Consider the following 16,958-nt stretch of genomic DNA (forward strand, 5'->3'; position numbering starts at 1 on the left):
CCATAAATTTAGTAGCTTGGAGCAAAACAAATTTAATATTTTACAGTTCTGGAGATCAGAAGTTTGAGATATTGGTAGGGTTGTCTTCAGGAGAGTATGGGGAGGATCCATTCCCTAGTGTTTCCAGTTTTTGATATTGCCTCTATTCCTTCATCTTCAAGGCCAGCAGCGACTGGTAAAGCCTTTCTCATTGTATCACCCTGAAACTGACTCTCTTGCCTTGCCTTTCACTTAGAAGGACCACTGTGGTTATATTGGACTCACTCTGATAATCTAGAATAATCTCATTTCAAATACTTAATGTATCTGCAGAGTCCTTTTAGCCATGTAAGGTAACATTCATAAGTTCCAAAGATTAGGACATGGACACCTTTGGAAGCCATCATTTTGCCTTCCAATCTATCTGAACTAAACTCTACATTGTATGTCTAGTCATAAGACTTGTTTAGTTCATTTGTAGTTCTAGAAGGTAGAACTAGCATTGATTTGACGGTTGAAAATTACACAGGTGATTTTCTTCAAGTAGAGAATTTGCCAATAATAATCATACTTTTAAAAGGAATGGATTTGAACAAGAGAGAGAGAGAGAGAGAGAGAGAGAGAGAGAGTGTGTGTGTGTGTGTGTGTGTGTGTGTGTGTTTTAAATAAGCTCCTTTTAGGTGTTGAGACATAGGGTGACTATGTCAAGGTGATTCTGCATTAGGTAGGAGCATAGATTAAATGTCGTCTAGAATTCTTATATTTTTAACTAAGTGGAGGGAGAGGTTTAGAAAGATAGAGGGGAGAGAGAGTGAGAATGAACTTATTCATTTATATATAGGAATTGGCTAATGTTAGTATGAGAAATGGCAAGCCCAAAATATATGGAGTAGGCCAATAGGCTGGAGACCCAAGGAATTGTTAACAGGTTCAAAACCTGCAGGCTGGGAACTTGGATGGGGTTTCTGTGTTGCAGGGTTTCTGTCCTCGAGGCAAAATTGTTTCTTCATTAGGGATCCTCAGTCTTGGTCTTAAGACCTTCAAATGATTAGATGAGACCCATCTATATTATGGAGGGCAACCTTAAAGTATACTGATTTAAATGTTAATCGCTTTTTAAAAATGTACTTTTATTTGTGCATTTTAGTCTCACTTGGTGATGTAGTTCAGCGTGATAGTGACATACATGCAAATAGCACTTGGTGAACTTTACTCCAGCTTGCTCCTCACTCCCTTCCCTTCCCCACACATGATATTGAAATTGGCATGGGTATTCCCACATATGTACATATGTCAGTGGAGGTGTTTTCTTCATTCCCAATTGCTTCCTTACCCTCCCTTATACCACCTCCCTCACTGCACTGGAATTTCTCCTCCATTATCCAAAGTTTCTTTTGTATCCTGGTTACTTGGTAGCTTTCCCTTATAAGAGAACACATATGACTTTTCACTTTCTTTTTTTTGTTTTTTTTTTTTTTTGTTTTGGTGGTACTGGGGTTCCTGGAAGCCCTTCTACCTCCGGGCTACACTCCCAGACCTATTTTTATATTTTTATTTGGAAACAGGGTCTCCTAAGCCAGCGCGCGCGGCTGGCTTCGAACCTGCGTGATCCTCCTGTCTCTGCTTCCCAAGCGCGGGGATTACAAGCGTGCGCCACCATGCCCGGCTGACTTTTCACTTTCTATGAGTAGCTAATCTCACTTAACATAATAGTCTCCAGGTTCACCCATTTTCCTGCAAATGACATAATTTTGTTCTTCTTTATCACTTGAAAAATTATTTTCGTAGCACGCTTGTAATCTCAGCATTCAGGAGGCAGAGACCAGAGGATCGCGGTTTGTGTACAGCCTCAGCTACTTAGGCCCTTTCACAACTCAGTAAGACCCTGTTTCAAAAAATAAAGACTAAAAAATAGGGCTGGGGATGTAGCTCAGAGGTACAATGTCTCTGGGTTCCATCCCCAGTACTGGGAAAAAAAAAAAAAAAGAAGGAGAAGAAGAAGAAAAGAAAAAAAAAGAAAGAATAACTAAACAACTAAATACAGTGCCATAGACAGGTTGTCATATAAAATTAACCTTCACACAGTGTTAAAGTTTGAGCCCCAGACCTTCTCACTTCTTAGCCACTGTTGTTCTCTTGCATCATGTCTCAGTCCACCTTCCTTCCTCCCTCCGTTTCCTTCCTTCCCTTCCTCTCTCTCTTTAGTACCTGATCATTTGCTGCTTCTTTGTTTGTATGAAGCTCCAAATAATTCGATTCCTTTTATGTTCATTTTCAGATCTGCTTGCAGACAATTTTGGATTTGCTATGGAGTTTACACTGAATTCACCAAATATATAGTAGCTTTATTCATTTATTTTTGCAGTACTAGGGATGGAACCCAGGTTATTCTTCCTCCAAGCTACACCTCCAGCACTATTTTTTAATCTTTATTTTAAAACAGGGTCTCACTAATTTGCAAAAGAACTAACTAAAGCTGAGGCTGGCTACAAACTGTGATCCTCCTGTCTCAGCCTCCCAAGTACTGGGATTACAAGCATGCACCACCGTGCCGGGCTTGATCAACCCTTTAAACTAGCTAGCTTCTTCTTTCTTTTATACAGTTTTTAAAGCATGTAAAATATATTTTAAATATATAAATATACATAAGTATATAAAATGTATATATACAAATACATATATATAATATATAAATATATTTATTTAAAGTTATTGTTACTCAGTGGTATAAACAAATCAGAAAGAATAGGCATTAAAGAGAAAGTCAGAATTCATATAGAATTATATAATTCATATTCTGTGATTTTTTAAAATTGCAAATAATAATGTCTTGCTTAACTGTTTCAATGATTTTTAAATTTTGTCTTCTAAAACTGGAATATAAACATGTTTTAGATGGTTATATGTTTAAAATGTGGAGAATTTCATGTCCGTGCAGAAAATTTAAAACCTGTTATTTTTATCACTGAAGTATTTCCAAAGGTATATATCTGCCTCAGAGTGAAATTTGTCAAATTTAAGTCCCTAAACTCAAAATTAGGAGTGGTACTTGGGACATATAGGAATTAGGTGTTTTTCATTTTTCTATATCTGACATTTTAAAATTTTTCAATTAATGTATTTTGTAATGAACTTTTCAACATAAAATACTCTTTCAGAATAAACAGGAATTATCTTCTCTGTTACTTGTATGTGATTAATAATGAGAGGCTCTTTTATGGATCTGTTTCCCATATTAAATAGTATCTCAAAGGTACTCATCTTGTTGCTCAGGTTTATTTTTAGAAGTGATACTGTACAGTATGGACAAGATATTTGAAGAATAGTGTGCACATATTTTAAGTTATTTTTGTTCTAATATACCTTCAAAGTTCAAATATCATGTTTTGAAAGAAAAAGTATTTCTAAAAGAGTACTTTCAGTCAGCACAAGGGTAGGATTCTCTTCTTCTTTTTTTCCTTATAGTACTGGGTTTTGAACTCAGGAGAAGTGTACCTCTTCATCCCAAACCCTTTTAATTTATTTTTTACTTTGAAATTACCATATGCTGGCTTCAAACCTGTGATCCTCCTACTTTGGCTTTCTGAGTACTGGGATTATAGGTAGTAGGTATACTTCACTGCACCCATCAGGATTCTTATTTCTAAAGTTTTATTTTATACTGAATTTTCAGGAACATGTCTTTTGCTCACCACCTTGTGTTAGTATTAGATTTGATGTAAATGCATTCTTTTGGAATACTTTTTATTTCCCCACTCATGGTTATATTATGCAATCCTTTCCAGAGCATGAAGGGAAAAAGCAAAAGCAGTCATGACCTGCTTAAGGATGACCCGCATCTCAGTTCTGTTCCAGCTGTTGAAAGGTTAGTCTATTATAAGTGTGATTCTGAGTTCTTATTTTCAGGCTCAGAATTTTTTGTTTGTTTGTTTTGCTTCCATTGTTAGCAAACAGTCAGATCTCATAAGTCAAAATTTTAAAATCCAGACCTCTCTCCAAAACACCCCGCAAAAGACAAAACCTGCATATTTAATAATGGAGGTAAAGAATTAGCAAAATGGAGAAAAGCACTGTTGTCACTTTCTTCTCAATATCCACCTCTGTTGAACTTTACACATTTAAAATCAGTTGTCAGACTTTTAAATCGTAGGGTAGTCTGAATACCGGAAGCTACTTATACAGTTTAATGTTTAATTCCAAGTGTGTTGCTAAGTTTTTCTTTGAAGTGTTTTATCTCTGTTGGTGTGATGAGTAAGCAAATCAAAGTGAAGAAGTTGCCACATTTTGGGCCAGTCCACTGAGTTTAAATTCTTACATCCTTTTTTGGATTAACAGAAAATTGTCATGCCATTTTTGTTGCCTCTCTTTGTGAAGAGAAGATGTTTTGGTGTTAAATATGATTACACATAATATATTGGGCCAATGTCACAAAAGGGAATAAAATACTATTGTACTGAGTTTAATTCACTTTTCAAAAACCTATTTGAAAACAATCTTTTCTTAATATGTCTTTATTTGAAGGACTTGGTTTCTTTAGTCAGAGTACTTTAAGCTAATAGTAGTTTCCCCCCCCCCTCCAACCAATTGTTTATAAAAATAGCTTATTGGTGTTGTTTGCCTTAGAAAACAAAATTCATATATCTGCTAGAAGCTGACTTTGAACCTGCGCGATCCTCCTTTCTTAGCCTCCTAAGCGTGGGTATTACAAACATGCACCACCACGCCCAGCCTCTTATTCTTTTTATTAAGATCATTCCACGTGCTCTCGAATGTCATCCTGAGATTCCTATATTTAAATAAATTTTTGGAACTTGAATCCTAGCAAACTTCAGAGTTTGTGGATTTTTAAATAATTTTATTACTTCACATAAAAACTAAAATTTATGTGTTCTATTTATTTTTTGTAGCATAAAAGATGAAGCAACAGGAGATTTAGATGATGTAAGTATAACTTTTAGTGTAACTATCGCTTTGAATAATAGAAAGTTCAAATTTTTAAAAAAGCTAAATTATTTTTTCTTTAAAAATAATTTGGACTGGAGATATTAGCTCAGTGGTAGAGTGCTTGCCTAGTATGCACAGAACCCTGGGTTCATTGCCCATCAATGCAAAACAACAAAAGTAACTGATATTACTTATATAATTACATATATATGTAATTTTGAAATAATTAAAAAACTAAAGCTCACTTAATTGTTTATTTTGATATTAGAATATTTTCTTACAATTATGTGTGTATTTCCCTACAAAATTAGAATCTTGTATATGAATTCCTAGCCTGCCTTTTTTCCCTCTCAATAACATTATGTAAGTATTTTAAGTTCAGATGTTCAGATCCTGTTTTATTATGTTAAAAGATTAAATGTGCATCCTACATGATACATAGGAAATGCTTGGATCAATTGTTTATAGCAATTTTTTTTAGTATACACATTTCAGAAGATTCTCTAAGATCTATGGGCATGTATGTTTTTATCACATTAAACCACATAATTATAATTTGGGCAGGCAAATTATAATGTATAATTGGAATACACTAATAAAGTAATTTTTAAAAGACAATAAAAATAAAACAAAAGATTTTCACTCAAGACTGTGGTGATCTTTATTACATTAATTGCCTATCTAATACTGACCACTTTGTGTCAGTATTAGATTTGGTATAAGTACATTTTTTTGGAATAAGATCTTTATTAATTAAATATGATCTTTATTATTTTTATTAAAAATATATATTTTTATAATCTTTATTAAATAAGACTAAATTTTTTAGCCATATTATATTGGCTAAAAAATAATAAAAGAAAAGGAAGATTTCCTTTTACTATATAAGAGATAGTTTTTCAAATTATTCTTATGTCACTTTATGTAATAACCCCATTGAACTATGCAGTATATACTTTAAATGAGAAGTACCTTACTTTCCATGCATAAACTTGCATTTATCAATTACTACAGTGAAAAAGAATATTTTCTAAAATGGAGAAATAATGAGTATCTGACCTTGTCAAGAAAACCTTCCTAGAAGAGGTGATGCTGTGTGTATGTATTATAGGAGAGTTAGGAGTTTATCAGGCCACAAAATAAAGTGGTGAAGGTGGTCCCTCTAGCTCAGATTGCAGCATATACTAAAGCAAAGGAAAAATTAGACCTTATTTAAGAGATCCACACTGAGATTTAAAGTTTGAAGGAGGCTGTTGTGTGATGAGCAGGGAGGGTTGAAGTTAAAGGGAGCTACATGTATCAAAGCCTTTGAGCAGGAGAGTGGTGTTCTGGGAGCAGATGCTGGTCAGTGTGATCAAGGTGCAGTGATAGGATGGAGAGTGGGGTAAAATAGGAGAGGTGGGGGGGCAGGCATAGGAGCTTCATAGGCCATGGTGAAGGGTTTATATTTTATCCTATAAATAGTGAGAGATAATTGAAGAGTATTTGTTAAAAGGAGGGGAGCTATGGTCAACTTTGCATTTTAGGGAGATCACCATTGGTAATATTAAGAGGATAAAGCAATAATATGGGTCCAGATGATATAAGATCAACGTATAGATAGAATAGGATGTGGAAGTATATATTTGATCTTAAAGTTAAGGTAGATGAGGTCATTTGAGGGTAGTGTTTGCTTTCTGACCTTTGAAATGACTTTGAAACTTGGATCCTTTCCCAGGAAGAAGTACTACATCCACAAACAGCATTTTATGACTTTGCAGGGGATTTGTTTTAGATTTCCTAAAGTCCAAGAAAGGCAGATATGTGTCAGCGGTTATTAGCTTTTAGTGCTTAAGAGTTACTTAAACATCTTGCTGGAAACACTATCCCCAGAGATTTTGGTTTAGTAAGTCTGCAGTGAAGGATAGGATTTTATATTTTTTTCACAAATAACCATGGAAGTAGTCGGAGAAATAGACTTTGAAGACCACTGCCTTAAGAATCCTGCCTCAGCTGGGCATGGTGGCCTATGCTTATAATCTTAGTCTTGGGAGACTGAGACAGGAGTATTATAGGTTTGAGGGCAGCCTCAGCAACTTATCAAGGCCCTGAGCAACTTAGTGAGTTCGTGTTTCAAAATAAAATAGGGCTTGGGGTATATCTCAGTGGTAGAAGGCCTTTGTGGTCAATCCCCAGTGAAGAAGAAGGAGAAGGAAGAAGGCAAAGGTGAAGGGAGGCGGGCGGAAGAAGAAACAAAGAAAATGATCTACCTTATGTAGCTAGGAGCTTTTCTAGAAGTTGAAAATAAGACAAACTGACAAGAATTTTAGCCCTCATGGAATATTTTTCTTAATTGGGTGAGGGACAGTAAATATATAAATAATAAGTGCCTTGGAAAAGAAATGAGGGAAGGGGAAAAGAGAACTGGTGGTGGCAGGGTGGTTTTGCCATTTTACTAGGGAGTTCAGAGCAGCATTGTTGAGAGATTATTATTTGAGCAAAGAGTTGAAGGGAAGGAAAGAGCAAACTGTAAATATCTAGAGAAAGAGCATTTCAGGCTGGTGAGAACAACTCCAAAGTTGGCTAATTTGGGGTAGGAGTTGTAGATTATGTCAGGGAGAGGGGAGAGGCCCTTGAGTGAGCTGGGAATCCATTGCAAGGTTTTCAGAAAAGGAGTGGTTGTTATGACTCTCATTAAAGGAGTAATCTTACCTTCTGCATTATACCTCCTCTTGAATTAATCCCTGGCTACAGTCAGTATGCTGGCCAGCTGCCTCCAGAACCACTTTCCCACTGGGATAAGACTAGGAATGTAGACAGACGTACTCTCTTGTGTGGTCTAGAAGGAGTAGTCTGTGCTGGGCAGAGGGGCTGGGTATGAATTGAGCAAACAACCTCCCCTGGGGTATCCCATACCTATATATTTGATCCAGAGCAGATCCCAGGAGGCATTCCCACCTGGACCAGATTATTTAAGCTGTTACTAGTTCAAAACCGAACCAAACCAAAACTGGCCTAGAATGCAACAGGGAGAGTCTGAACTAGATCTCTGAGTCAAAAGGGGAAATCGAGTGCCTGACAAGTATGCATTTCAATTTCTACAGGATGAAGAGGATGAAAGTGCAGAGCATGATGAATATATAGATGGTGATGAAAAAAACCTGACAAGAGAAAGAATTGCAAAAAAGTTAAAGAAGGACACAAGTGCAAATGTGAAATCAGCAGGAGAGAGAGAAGTAGAGAAGAAATCAGCAAGCCGCAGGTGAGTCAACTGTTCTGCTCTGGATGTCTGAGTTTCTTTATACTTCACTTAAACTAAGATTGAGCACTCAAGTAATTTTTAAAAAATTACTATTTTTATAATGTTCAATAAATATAATAGTTGTATAAATTGGCCCATTTGTTTGCCTCAAAGAAAACAGACCAGGCCTAAAGGAAGTATGTACAGCAGTGGTCCTGTGATTTAAAGTCTACCTCATTTCTCTCTGATCTGTTTTTGGAAAAGCATCATATCCATTTATGTATAGGGTAAGCAATATATTAACTAGATGTGGAATGCTGTATTTGTTTAATACCAGTAAGAACAGTTGAAATAATACCATCCTCAGATAATTTAGGTGACTAAAATTTGTCAAAACTGGTAAAAAATAGTGTGTGAGCCTAAAAATATTCTTAAATGTCTTTTCAAGTTTGATTTGTCAAATACCACATACTTTTCCTAATCTCAGTGGTATCATAAAAGAAATTTCAATAAATGATGAAATGTTCACTGTCTGGTGGTAAAAGTTTGTTGATTTTTGTGACTCAATGTTTTATCCTGAAGTTAAATTCAACTGAAAAATTTCTATTATTACAGCTTTACAGAATACATGTGTGTGTGTGTGTGTGTGTGTGTGTGTGTGTGTGTGTGTGGTACTGGGGTTTCTGGAAGCCCTTCTACTTCTGGGCTACACTCCCAGACCTATTTTATATTATTTTTATTTGGAAACAGGGTCTCTTAAGCTAGTGCAGCTGGCTTCGAACCTGTGCGATCCTCGTGTCTCCGCCTCCCAAGCTCAGGGATTACAGGTGTGTGCCACCATGCCTGGCTAGAGTTAATTTATGGTTAGAAAAACAACAGCAGCTAGATGTGGTGGTGCACGCTTGTAATCCTAGTATTCAGGAGGTAGAGACCAGAGGATCACGGGTCATAGACAGCCTTAGCTACTTAGAGAAGCCCTTTGCAACTCAGTGAGACTCTGTTTCAAAAAATAAAAAGACTAAAAACTAGAGTTGGGGATATAGCTTGGAGGTACAATGCCCCTGAGTTCCATCTTCAGTTCCGCAGAAGACAAAAAACTACAGCAAAAACTAAGAATCTAGTAAGAATTTTAAATTATGAGGAAAAGGAAATTTATATCTAAAGGAAATTCAATGCTTAGTTTGAGTTTTAAGTTATAATAGGTATAGCTAGATAGCATGTCAGTGTGAAATCATTTATTTCGAATTCAGTGTTCTTGATATATAAATTTTTTCATCTGAATTTACTTGGAATACTTACTCAATTATCCTTTGGTCATTTTCCAACTTGAGTAATGGGATCAGAAGGTAGAGTAGCCTACCAGCTGTTTAGGCAGGCCCTTCAAAGTATAATTTTACTGAAGATTTACTGAAGATGGCTTTATTGTTAAGAAAACATCTGAACTCTTTTGCAGTTGTTTGTCACTTTGGATATTGGATCTACAAGCAGGCTTATCAAATACTTTTAGTATTTAACCCAGGGAATGGTATTTAGCAATGTAATTTACAACAAATTTACATACAGTAGAATTTTTCCCAAGTAATAGGATCTCAATAACATCTCTATCTGTGCTTTTGAAAAGTACTTAGGGATTTAGGAGGAAAAGTCCAAAAGTCTTCCTACCCTCCATCTTTTTCAATAGGTATCCTTATACTTACTCTGACTTTTCTAGGATTTCTAGTTCCTTGCCTCCTCCCTTCTTCAACTCTGCTTCTTTTCTTACCTGGCCCCCTTCTCAATGCCTAGTCACAACCCCTGCTTGCTCGCAGAATCACTCAGCCATCCACAAGTAGGAAGATTGTTTCCAGCCTCAACAGTGCAGCCAATGCGTTGTCTGTATTTCTCATGGCTCACAATGTTACTTTAAACCTCCATCTAATTCTCAGCACATCACCTAGGCTGCCTGTTTTATACAACAAAAGGAAATTTCTCCAAATCTTTCTCCTTGCCCTTTTTTCTCTTACCTTTTTGGACCAATCTGTACCTCTGTATTTTGCTTTAAGGGAGACAAATTCCTCCACCTATTCACAATTACTATTCTCTGCTTTGTCTTCAGTTTTTTATCTTCAGTGGATCTTACCCTCAGCTTGTGGATAGGCTTAAGCTTCTTCCAACATTCAAGAGTAAAAGCAAAGAAAACCATCCCATTTTTTTCCCCTGACGTCACATTCTTCCTTTCCATTTATTTCTGAGCACACTTCATGTGGCTTTCCCTCCATTCACTGAAACTACTCTCACTAAGGTCATCTAATTGACCAATCTGATGGCTACTTTCCAATTTTTGTTTTTCTTGTTCTCATGTTTAAATTAGGGAAATTTTGTCTTTTCTTTCTTGAAACTCATCCTCCTCAAGAGCCTTTCCATTAAAATCCTGATCTGTAGTTCAGGATTATTAGTATAATCTGGGAATTTATTTGTCTCGGGCCCCACTCCACACATTTTGAGTCAGAATCTGCATTTTAACAGGATCCCCAGGTAATTTGTATAAATAGTACATTAATGTTTGAAAAGAAATTTTATGAGATATTAATTTTTTTGTTGGTACTGAGGAATGCACACAGATACCTTTTACCAGAGCTATATCAGTGGCCTTTTTTTTTTTTTTTTTTTGGTGCTGGGGATTGAACTCAGGGGCATTCTACCTCCGAGCTATACCCCCAGCCCGATTTTTTATTCTTTATTTTGAAACAAGGTCTCACTAAATGGCAGAGGGCCTCACTTAAGTAGCTGAGGCTGTCTGAGAACCCAGATCCTCCTTTCTCAGCCTCACAAATACTGGAGTTTCAAATGTGTGCCACCATACCGCTTTCACTGGCTCTTTTAGTTCAATTCATTTGTGTGTGTGTGATACTGGGGATTGAACCCAGGGCATTGTAACTCCAAACTATACCTTCAGCCCTTATTATTTTTATTTTTATTTTTATTTTTATTTTTATTTTTATTTTTATTTTTTTGCAGGTCTGGGGATGGAACCCAGGGGCATTTGACCTCTGAGCTATACCCCCTGCCCTATTTTTTACTCTTTATTTTGAAACTGGGTCTCACTAAGTTGCAGAGGGCCTCACTAAGTAGCTGAGGCTGTCCGTGAACCTTGATCCTCTGGTCTCAGCCTCCTGAATGTTGGGATTACAAGCATGAGTCACCATGCCTGGCTCTTTTTATATTTTTAATTTTAATTTTTTTTTTTTTGGCGGGTTCTGGGGATGGAACCCAGAGGCATTTGACCTTCAAGCTACATCTCCTACCCAATTTTTTATTCTTTATTTTGAAACAAGGTCTCACTGAGTTGTGGGGGGCCTCACTAAGTAGCTGAGGCTGTCCGTGAACTGTGATCCTCAGGTCTCAGCCTCCCAAATGCTGGGATTACAAGCGTGCACCACCACGCCAGGCTCTTATTTATTTTAATTTTAAGAGGAGGTTTTACTGAATTGTTGAGGCTGGCCTTGAACTTGTGAACCTCCTGTCTCAGCCTCCTGAATAGCTGAGATTATGGGTGTATGCCATACTACTAGTCTAGAATACTTATTTTTGTCCCACTGCACCTTGACTAGTTTGATTTTATATCCTCTTAACTCCACTTTCAGCAATTTGGCACTACATTCTCTAACTCCTCAGGACATACTGTTGTGATAGTATGACATTAGGTTAGACTTTTATTTTCTTTTTTGTGTATCCTTATACTTCCTTTAAGGCAGTGCTTGTATCTATTTATGTTTGTATAGTCATGGGCAAACATAGGTATCAGAATATTTCTATAAATAAATGAATAAAAACTGAATAAATATCTTTTTCATAAGTTGCTTTCTCCTCTGAATCCTTCAACTGCTTGCATTTCTATGGTTTTATTGGTTTGCCTGTTCTTTGCCTGAACTAAGCTCCTTTAGGCATGTCTTATTTATCTTTACATCTTCAGAGCCTCATATAGTGAGCTTATGGTGATCAGCCAAAAAGAGTTTCTAGAATGAGCGGATCAATAAGTGAATGAATACACCGTGTTTCATTATAGGGGTGGATTTCACTGCCAGTTTCACATGAGATCCACTGGGGATATGTTAAAAAATAATAATGTCCAGTCTCCACACTCAGATTCTGAATCATTTGGTCTGAGCCTGAGTTTGGGCACATTCATTTCTTTTTTTAAATTTTAACTTTTACTTTAAGTATAATATATATATATATATACACACAATATATATATCTATTTAAACTATATTTTATTGTGCACATATCAAAAGTACACAGCTTGGCTAAATTTTTACAAACTTGATACCCTCATATACCAATTACTCAGAAATCCTCTTCTTCCCCCATTGTGATCACCTCCTAATATAATAGTAAACACTTTTCTAACTTCTATGAGCATACATTAATTCATGGCAATAGCAGTTTATAAAAGCTCTCCAGATTTTCTGATGTGCATGCAGGGATAAGAATCTTGCTCCCCAGTGGATACTAATGGATACTTCCTTGATCATTCTGAGGTGTAGACTAATGCAGAGTTTAGGATATTTCCATAGGGTCACCTCACATCCTTTTTTAGTAAAACAGAGATAAGACATTTATATCAACTGAACTTGGTTTGAATCTTGAAAAAGATTTAAAAAAAGTCAGAATCAAGTAATTTTAGATGAAAGAAAACATGAGATTTGAGTATTCCTAATGTTTTTACAAGATGTGTGCTGGTAAAGAATTAAATCAGTGTCTAACCTTGAGTTAACCTTATATATGAGTCACCTAAGAACCGGTTCTACCCTTGATCAATGTTTTTTATTTATAGTCATAAGAAAAATTTAAGAACACCTCAGTTTATTCTAATGTCCAGCCACAGATTGTTAGAAGTTTGGGGATAGTTGTAACTTTAAGTCCTATATTCAGGTTTATTGTAAAAATCCCTTTTGCCTGTAGGTGGAGCTCAGCAGCTACAAATTAATCATTTGACCAAATTGAGTTTTCTGTCCTGCTTGTTTTTAGTTTTTGTGTACTGATTCATAATAAATGACTAAATAGTAAAGTCAGCTATAACAAGCAGACCAGCTAGTCAAAAATCAATGGTTTGTTGTGATGATTACAGTCATTATAAAAATCCTACCTTTTATTGTATAGTTTGTATCATGTGTAATTTTATTGTGATTATTCTATTATTTTATTCTAGTTAAATTTATCAAACTGAAATATGAATCAATAAAATATTAACAAATATTCTCAAATAAATCATTATGGATTTGATAGCAATCTTCTATGGTTAACTAGAGTAGTATAAATCTTGGTGTTTGAGCAGATTCATTTCGTCAATTGTTTTCTTTTTACTTGGCATGTTTAGTTTACTGTGACACTTCTCTTTTCTTGAAGCAACTCTATTTGGTAAAGTTAGGTTAAATTTGTATTTTACTCATGAGGTGTGCTGGGTTGACTGAAAATTAACTAGCTTATTATAAGGATATCACCCAGAATTAAAATATAAATATTATAGATGAATATCTTAGAAATTGACTAAATTTTAAATTATGGACTTAGGGAAAATACAGTAAATAATAATAATAATCATGAATAATGTACTTGTACCTCCTGTGGCCTAGATGAACACTTATATGAGCTGTTACTAATTTTAGTTTTTCTCATCTTCCATTGTTGGATTTGAAATAGGTAGCTAGAATTTCTTATGAAACTTTGAATTATTTTCTCCCCAGGATTTCTAGATAGTTAAAAAATATTAATACCCTTTTTTTTCAGACTTGGAGAATTTTTGAGTCTCATACTTTCTGGTTGCTCTACTTTATGGTCAGTTTTAGAAAGTGCAGATTTGTCTTAGTACACAAACATGGTATGTTTGTTATTCAAGAAGGTAATTTAATATTTACATTTAAAAATTTAAAAGGTAGTCCAGATTTTAAGATGAAAGTATAAATTTTAAAGATAGCATAGTAATAAAGACTAAAATCCAGACATTCCAACAAAGCAACTTATACCATCATTTCTAGGATAACCTCATCTTTTTCTCATCAGAACATTTATAAGCAAGGCATGAAATAAACCAGGTAAAGCATTTCTTTGTTCTTTCATTTTCTTCCCCAAGGGCTAGACTGAAGTAAAGATTAAAAAAAGAGTAAGAGAAATAGAAATGTATTATCGTCTGTGAATAAGGAAAATTTGCAATTATTATTTCTTTGGCATATTAGTAGTGGTCCGATTATTGTATTTTCAAGAGCTGTTTGGATTAAAAAACATACACTAAACTTTGGTTTTAATGAAGTTTGTATGCTTTTACTAGAATTTGATTTTTAAAATATCTTTTCTCCTAACCAATCATTCTATTTTCAAATATGTTACTCTTATTTGCCAACCACTTTGCAAGAACTACTATGTGCTGCTTCCGAAAATGAAAATACAGGGAAAATGTTTTCTTTCTGCAAATGTTAATAATATAGTTACTCTTGTTTGAATGTATTTCCCAAAGTTCACCTATTGGAAACTCAGTTCTTAAAGCAACAGTGGTGAGAGGTGGCATCTTTAAGAGGTCCAGGGTCATGAGTCCCTTACCTTCTTGAATAGGTTAATGTGATTATTGTGGAAATGGTTTAGTTATGTTGGGAGTGAGTTTCTGATAAAATGAAGAGTTTGGCCCCTCTCCATCTTTTTTCTCATGTGTTCATGCATATATGTGTGCTCTCTTGCCCTTCAGCTTTCTACCACAGGATGATACAGCAGGAAGGCCCTCATTAGTTATGGCTCCCCAACCTTGGACTGCCCATTCTCTAGGACTATAAATATCTGTTAATTATAAATTATTCAGTCTCAGATACTCTGTTATAGCAGCCAAAATATACTGAGACTGTAGTGTAAGAGTAAGAATTATAAACAATAAATTACAATTTAGTATGATAAATGTTCTATTAGATACACATGCAAAGTATTATGGATGTAAAGGAAGCAATTTATATTTTAGAAAAAATCAAAATACCAGATTAATAAAGAGCTGAAGATAAAATTACAATTTGGCAAGTCAAAACAGTCAGATATCAGTAATTTTATATGTACCCCTCTAATGCTGGTAAGATAAATCATTTTTTAGAAACACTATTTAAAAGGAATAACATCTTAGTATGAAGTTCAAGTCTTTAATTTTGCATATCTCCCATTGTAGACTAGATGGTTCTTTTTATTGTCTTTACCTGTTGTGATTAAATTTTTGGAATAGTATCAGTTATAATATAAAACATACCATAGTTTGGTATTTCTGGCAAGATTCCTTTTTTCTTTTATTTGGATCTTTATAGCATGAATTTTTGGATATTCTCAACAAAACTGTTTCTTGGGCTATTTGAAATAAAATACCACTTTTAAAATGCCGAGTCAGTTCTTTGAGAACCAGTTAATCCATATCCAGGGAATCACCTTCAAAATAAAACCAAAAAATTCTTGAACTTTTATATATACTTTAGAAATACGACAACCCTACTGTTTTTACAATTAGATTTTGTATGACAGACAGGAAGCAGTGAACTGCACATGTGGGAGAAGATTCCCCTGTCAAAACGGACAACAAGTATTTGTGTCTCTTTAGAATGTATTGATTTATATTACCCTCCAGAGTTACAATCTATTGATCCTGCAGCATCAGTTGTTTATAGGGAATAGAATTGTACACTTGAAACATTATTGAGAGTATGTGCAGAAAACTATTCTTTAAGTTATTAAGCATTTGACGAAGCATTCTCTACACTGCAACAAATGTAGTCACATTAAAGCATGTTGATATTCTGGTTGTACACTTATCTTCCTGGGCCCTACATATGAATTCACCTGTAAAGTAAATAGGCAAGTATAGTTTAGGGCCACCCAAGATGCAAAATTCTTTGTTTTGTCCATGAAATTAAGGGAAATGTATGGCCAGTACTCTTATTTGTGCTGTCTCTGGTTCTTCTGTCTTTCCCCTTTCCCTCCAGCAGTTCAGAGATTTTGCCATCCTTCATATGGTGACTTGGATTTTGCACATTCATTGAGTCTGTCTTTCGTGCCAGGCACTATGGTAGGTAGGCCCCAAGATATACAGATTAAAGTCTTAGTCTCTTTTCAAGTTGCTTAGTGTCTGGTAAAGGGAGACAGTGTATAAATAAATAAGGGCTATGAAGTGTTCCTAGGCGCTCTGGCCAGGGAGTTGTTCTGTTATTCTACAATATTTATTGTTCTTCTACAATGGGGCTGGCTAGGCACATTGCCAGATTCTTTTTTAATTTTTTTTCTCTAATTTTAAACTCACAACAAAGCTACATGAGTTTGTATTATGAGCCTCATTTTACAAATAAAAGAAGAAGAAGAACAACAAAAATGAACTTTAGAGGTGAAGGGCCTTGCTTTATGTCTCATGGCTAGAAAGCAGTACAGGAGCCTATAATGGTCTAACACCTCTACAAAACCTAGAGGGGTTGTTTAGGACCAAGTTATGTGTGTTCAGCTAAAAGAGATTGACTTGGAGCATTTCTAGCAAAGGTGTGACATCATTTTGGATATAGTACTCTGTGTGAGCACAAGGGATGTATTAGAAGAAGCAAGCTGACATCTCAAGCCAAATTAGCATATTATCACCTTAGTCTAAGGAATATGGATCTAACCAAGGTAGTATCTTTGGGGATGGATTTGAGAGATATTGAAGAGGTAGAATTATCAGTATTTGTTAACCTGAAAGAAAAGACATTCTGAATGACTTGTAGGTTTTTGGCTTGGATGAATGACTAAGCAATGGTAATAGTACTGAGGCAGAAACACTGGATGTTCCTAT

General features: G+C 35.3%; 1 protein-coding gene across 2 annotated transcripts in view; it reads left to right on the forward strand.

Annotated features, from left to right (window-relative positions):
- Positions 1-16,958, forward strand: part of CWC27 (CWC27 spliceosome associated cyclophilin) — a gene marked incomplete at both ends in the record, with an annotated part of 231,662 nt that overhangs the window by 37,312 nt on the left and 177,392 nt on the right. Inside the window, 3 exons of one of the 2 annotated variants that reach the window (XM_080705515.1) lie at positions 3,765-3,844; positions 4,887-4,920; positions 8,007-8,164. In XM_080705515.1, the coding sequence (XP_080561641.1) occupies positions 3,765-3,844; positions 4,887-4,920; positions 8,007-8,164 (272 nt within the window). Of the gene's footprint in view, positions 1-3,764; positions 3,862-4,886; positions 4,921-7,956; positions 8,165-16,958 lie in introns of both variants that reach the window. The other variant, XM_080705514.1, reaches the window with a different exon arrangement.

The sequence above is a fragment of the Muscardinus avellanarius genome (assembly GCF_963383645.1).
Source record: "Muscardinus avellanarius genome assembly, chromosome: 1".
Taxonomy (NCBI): domain Eukaryota; kingdom Metazoa; phylum Chordata; class Mammalia; order Rodentia; family Gliridae; genus Muscardinus; species Muscardinus avellanarius.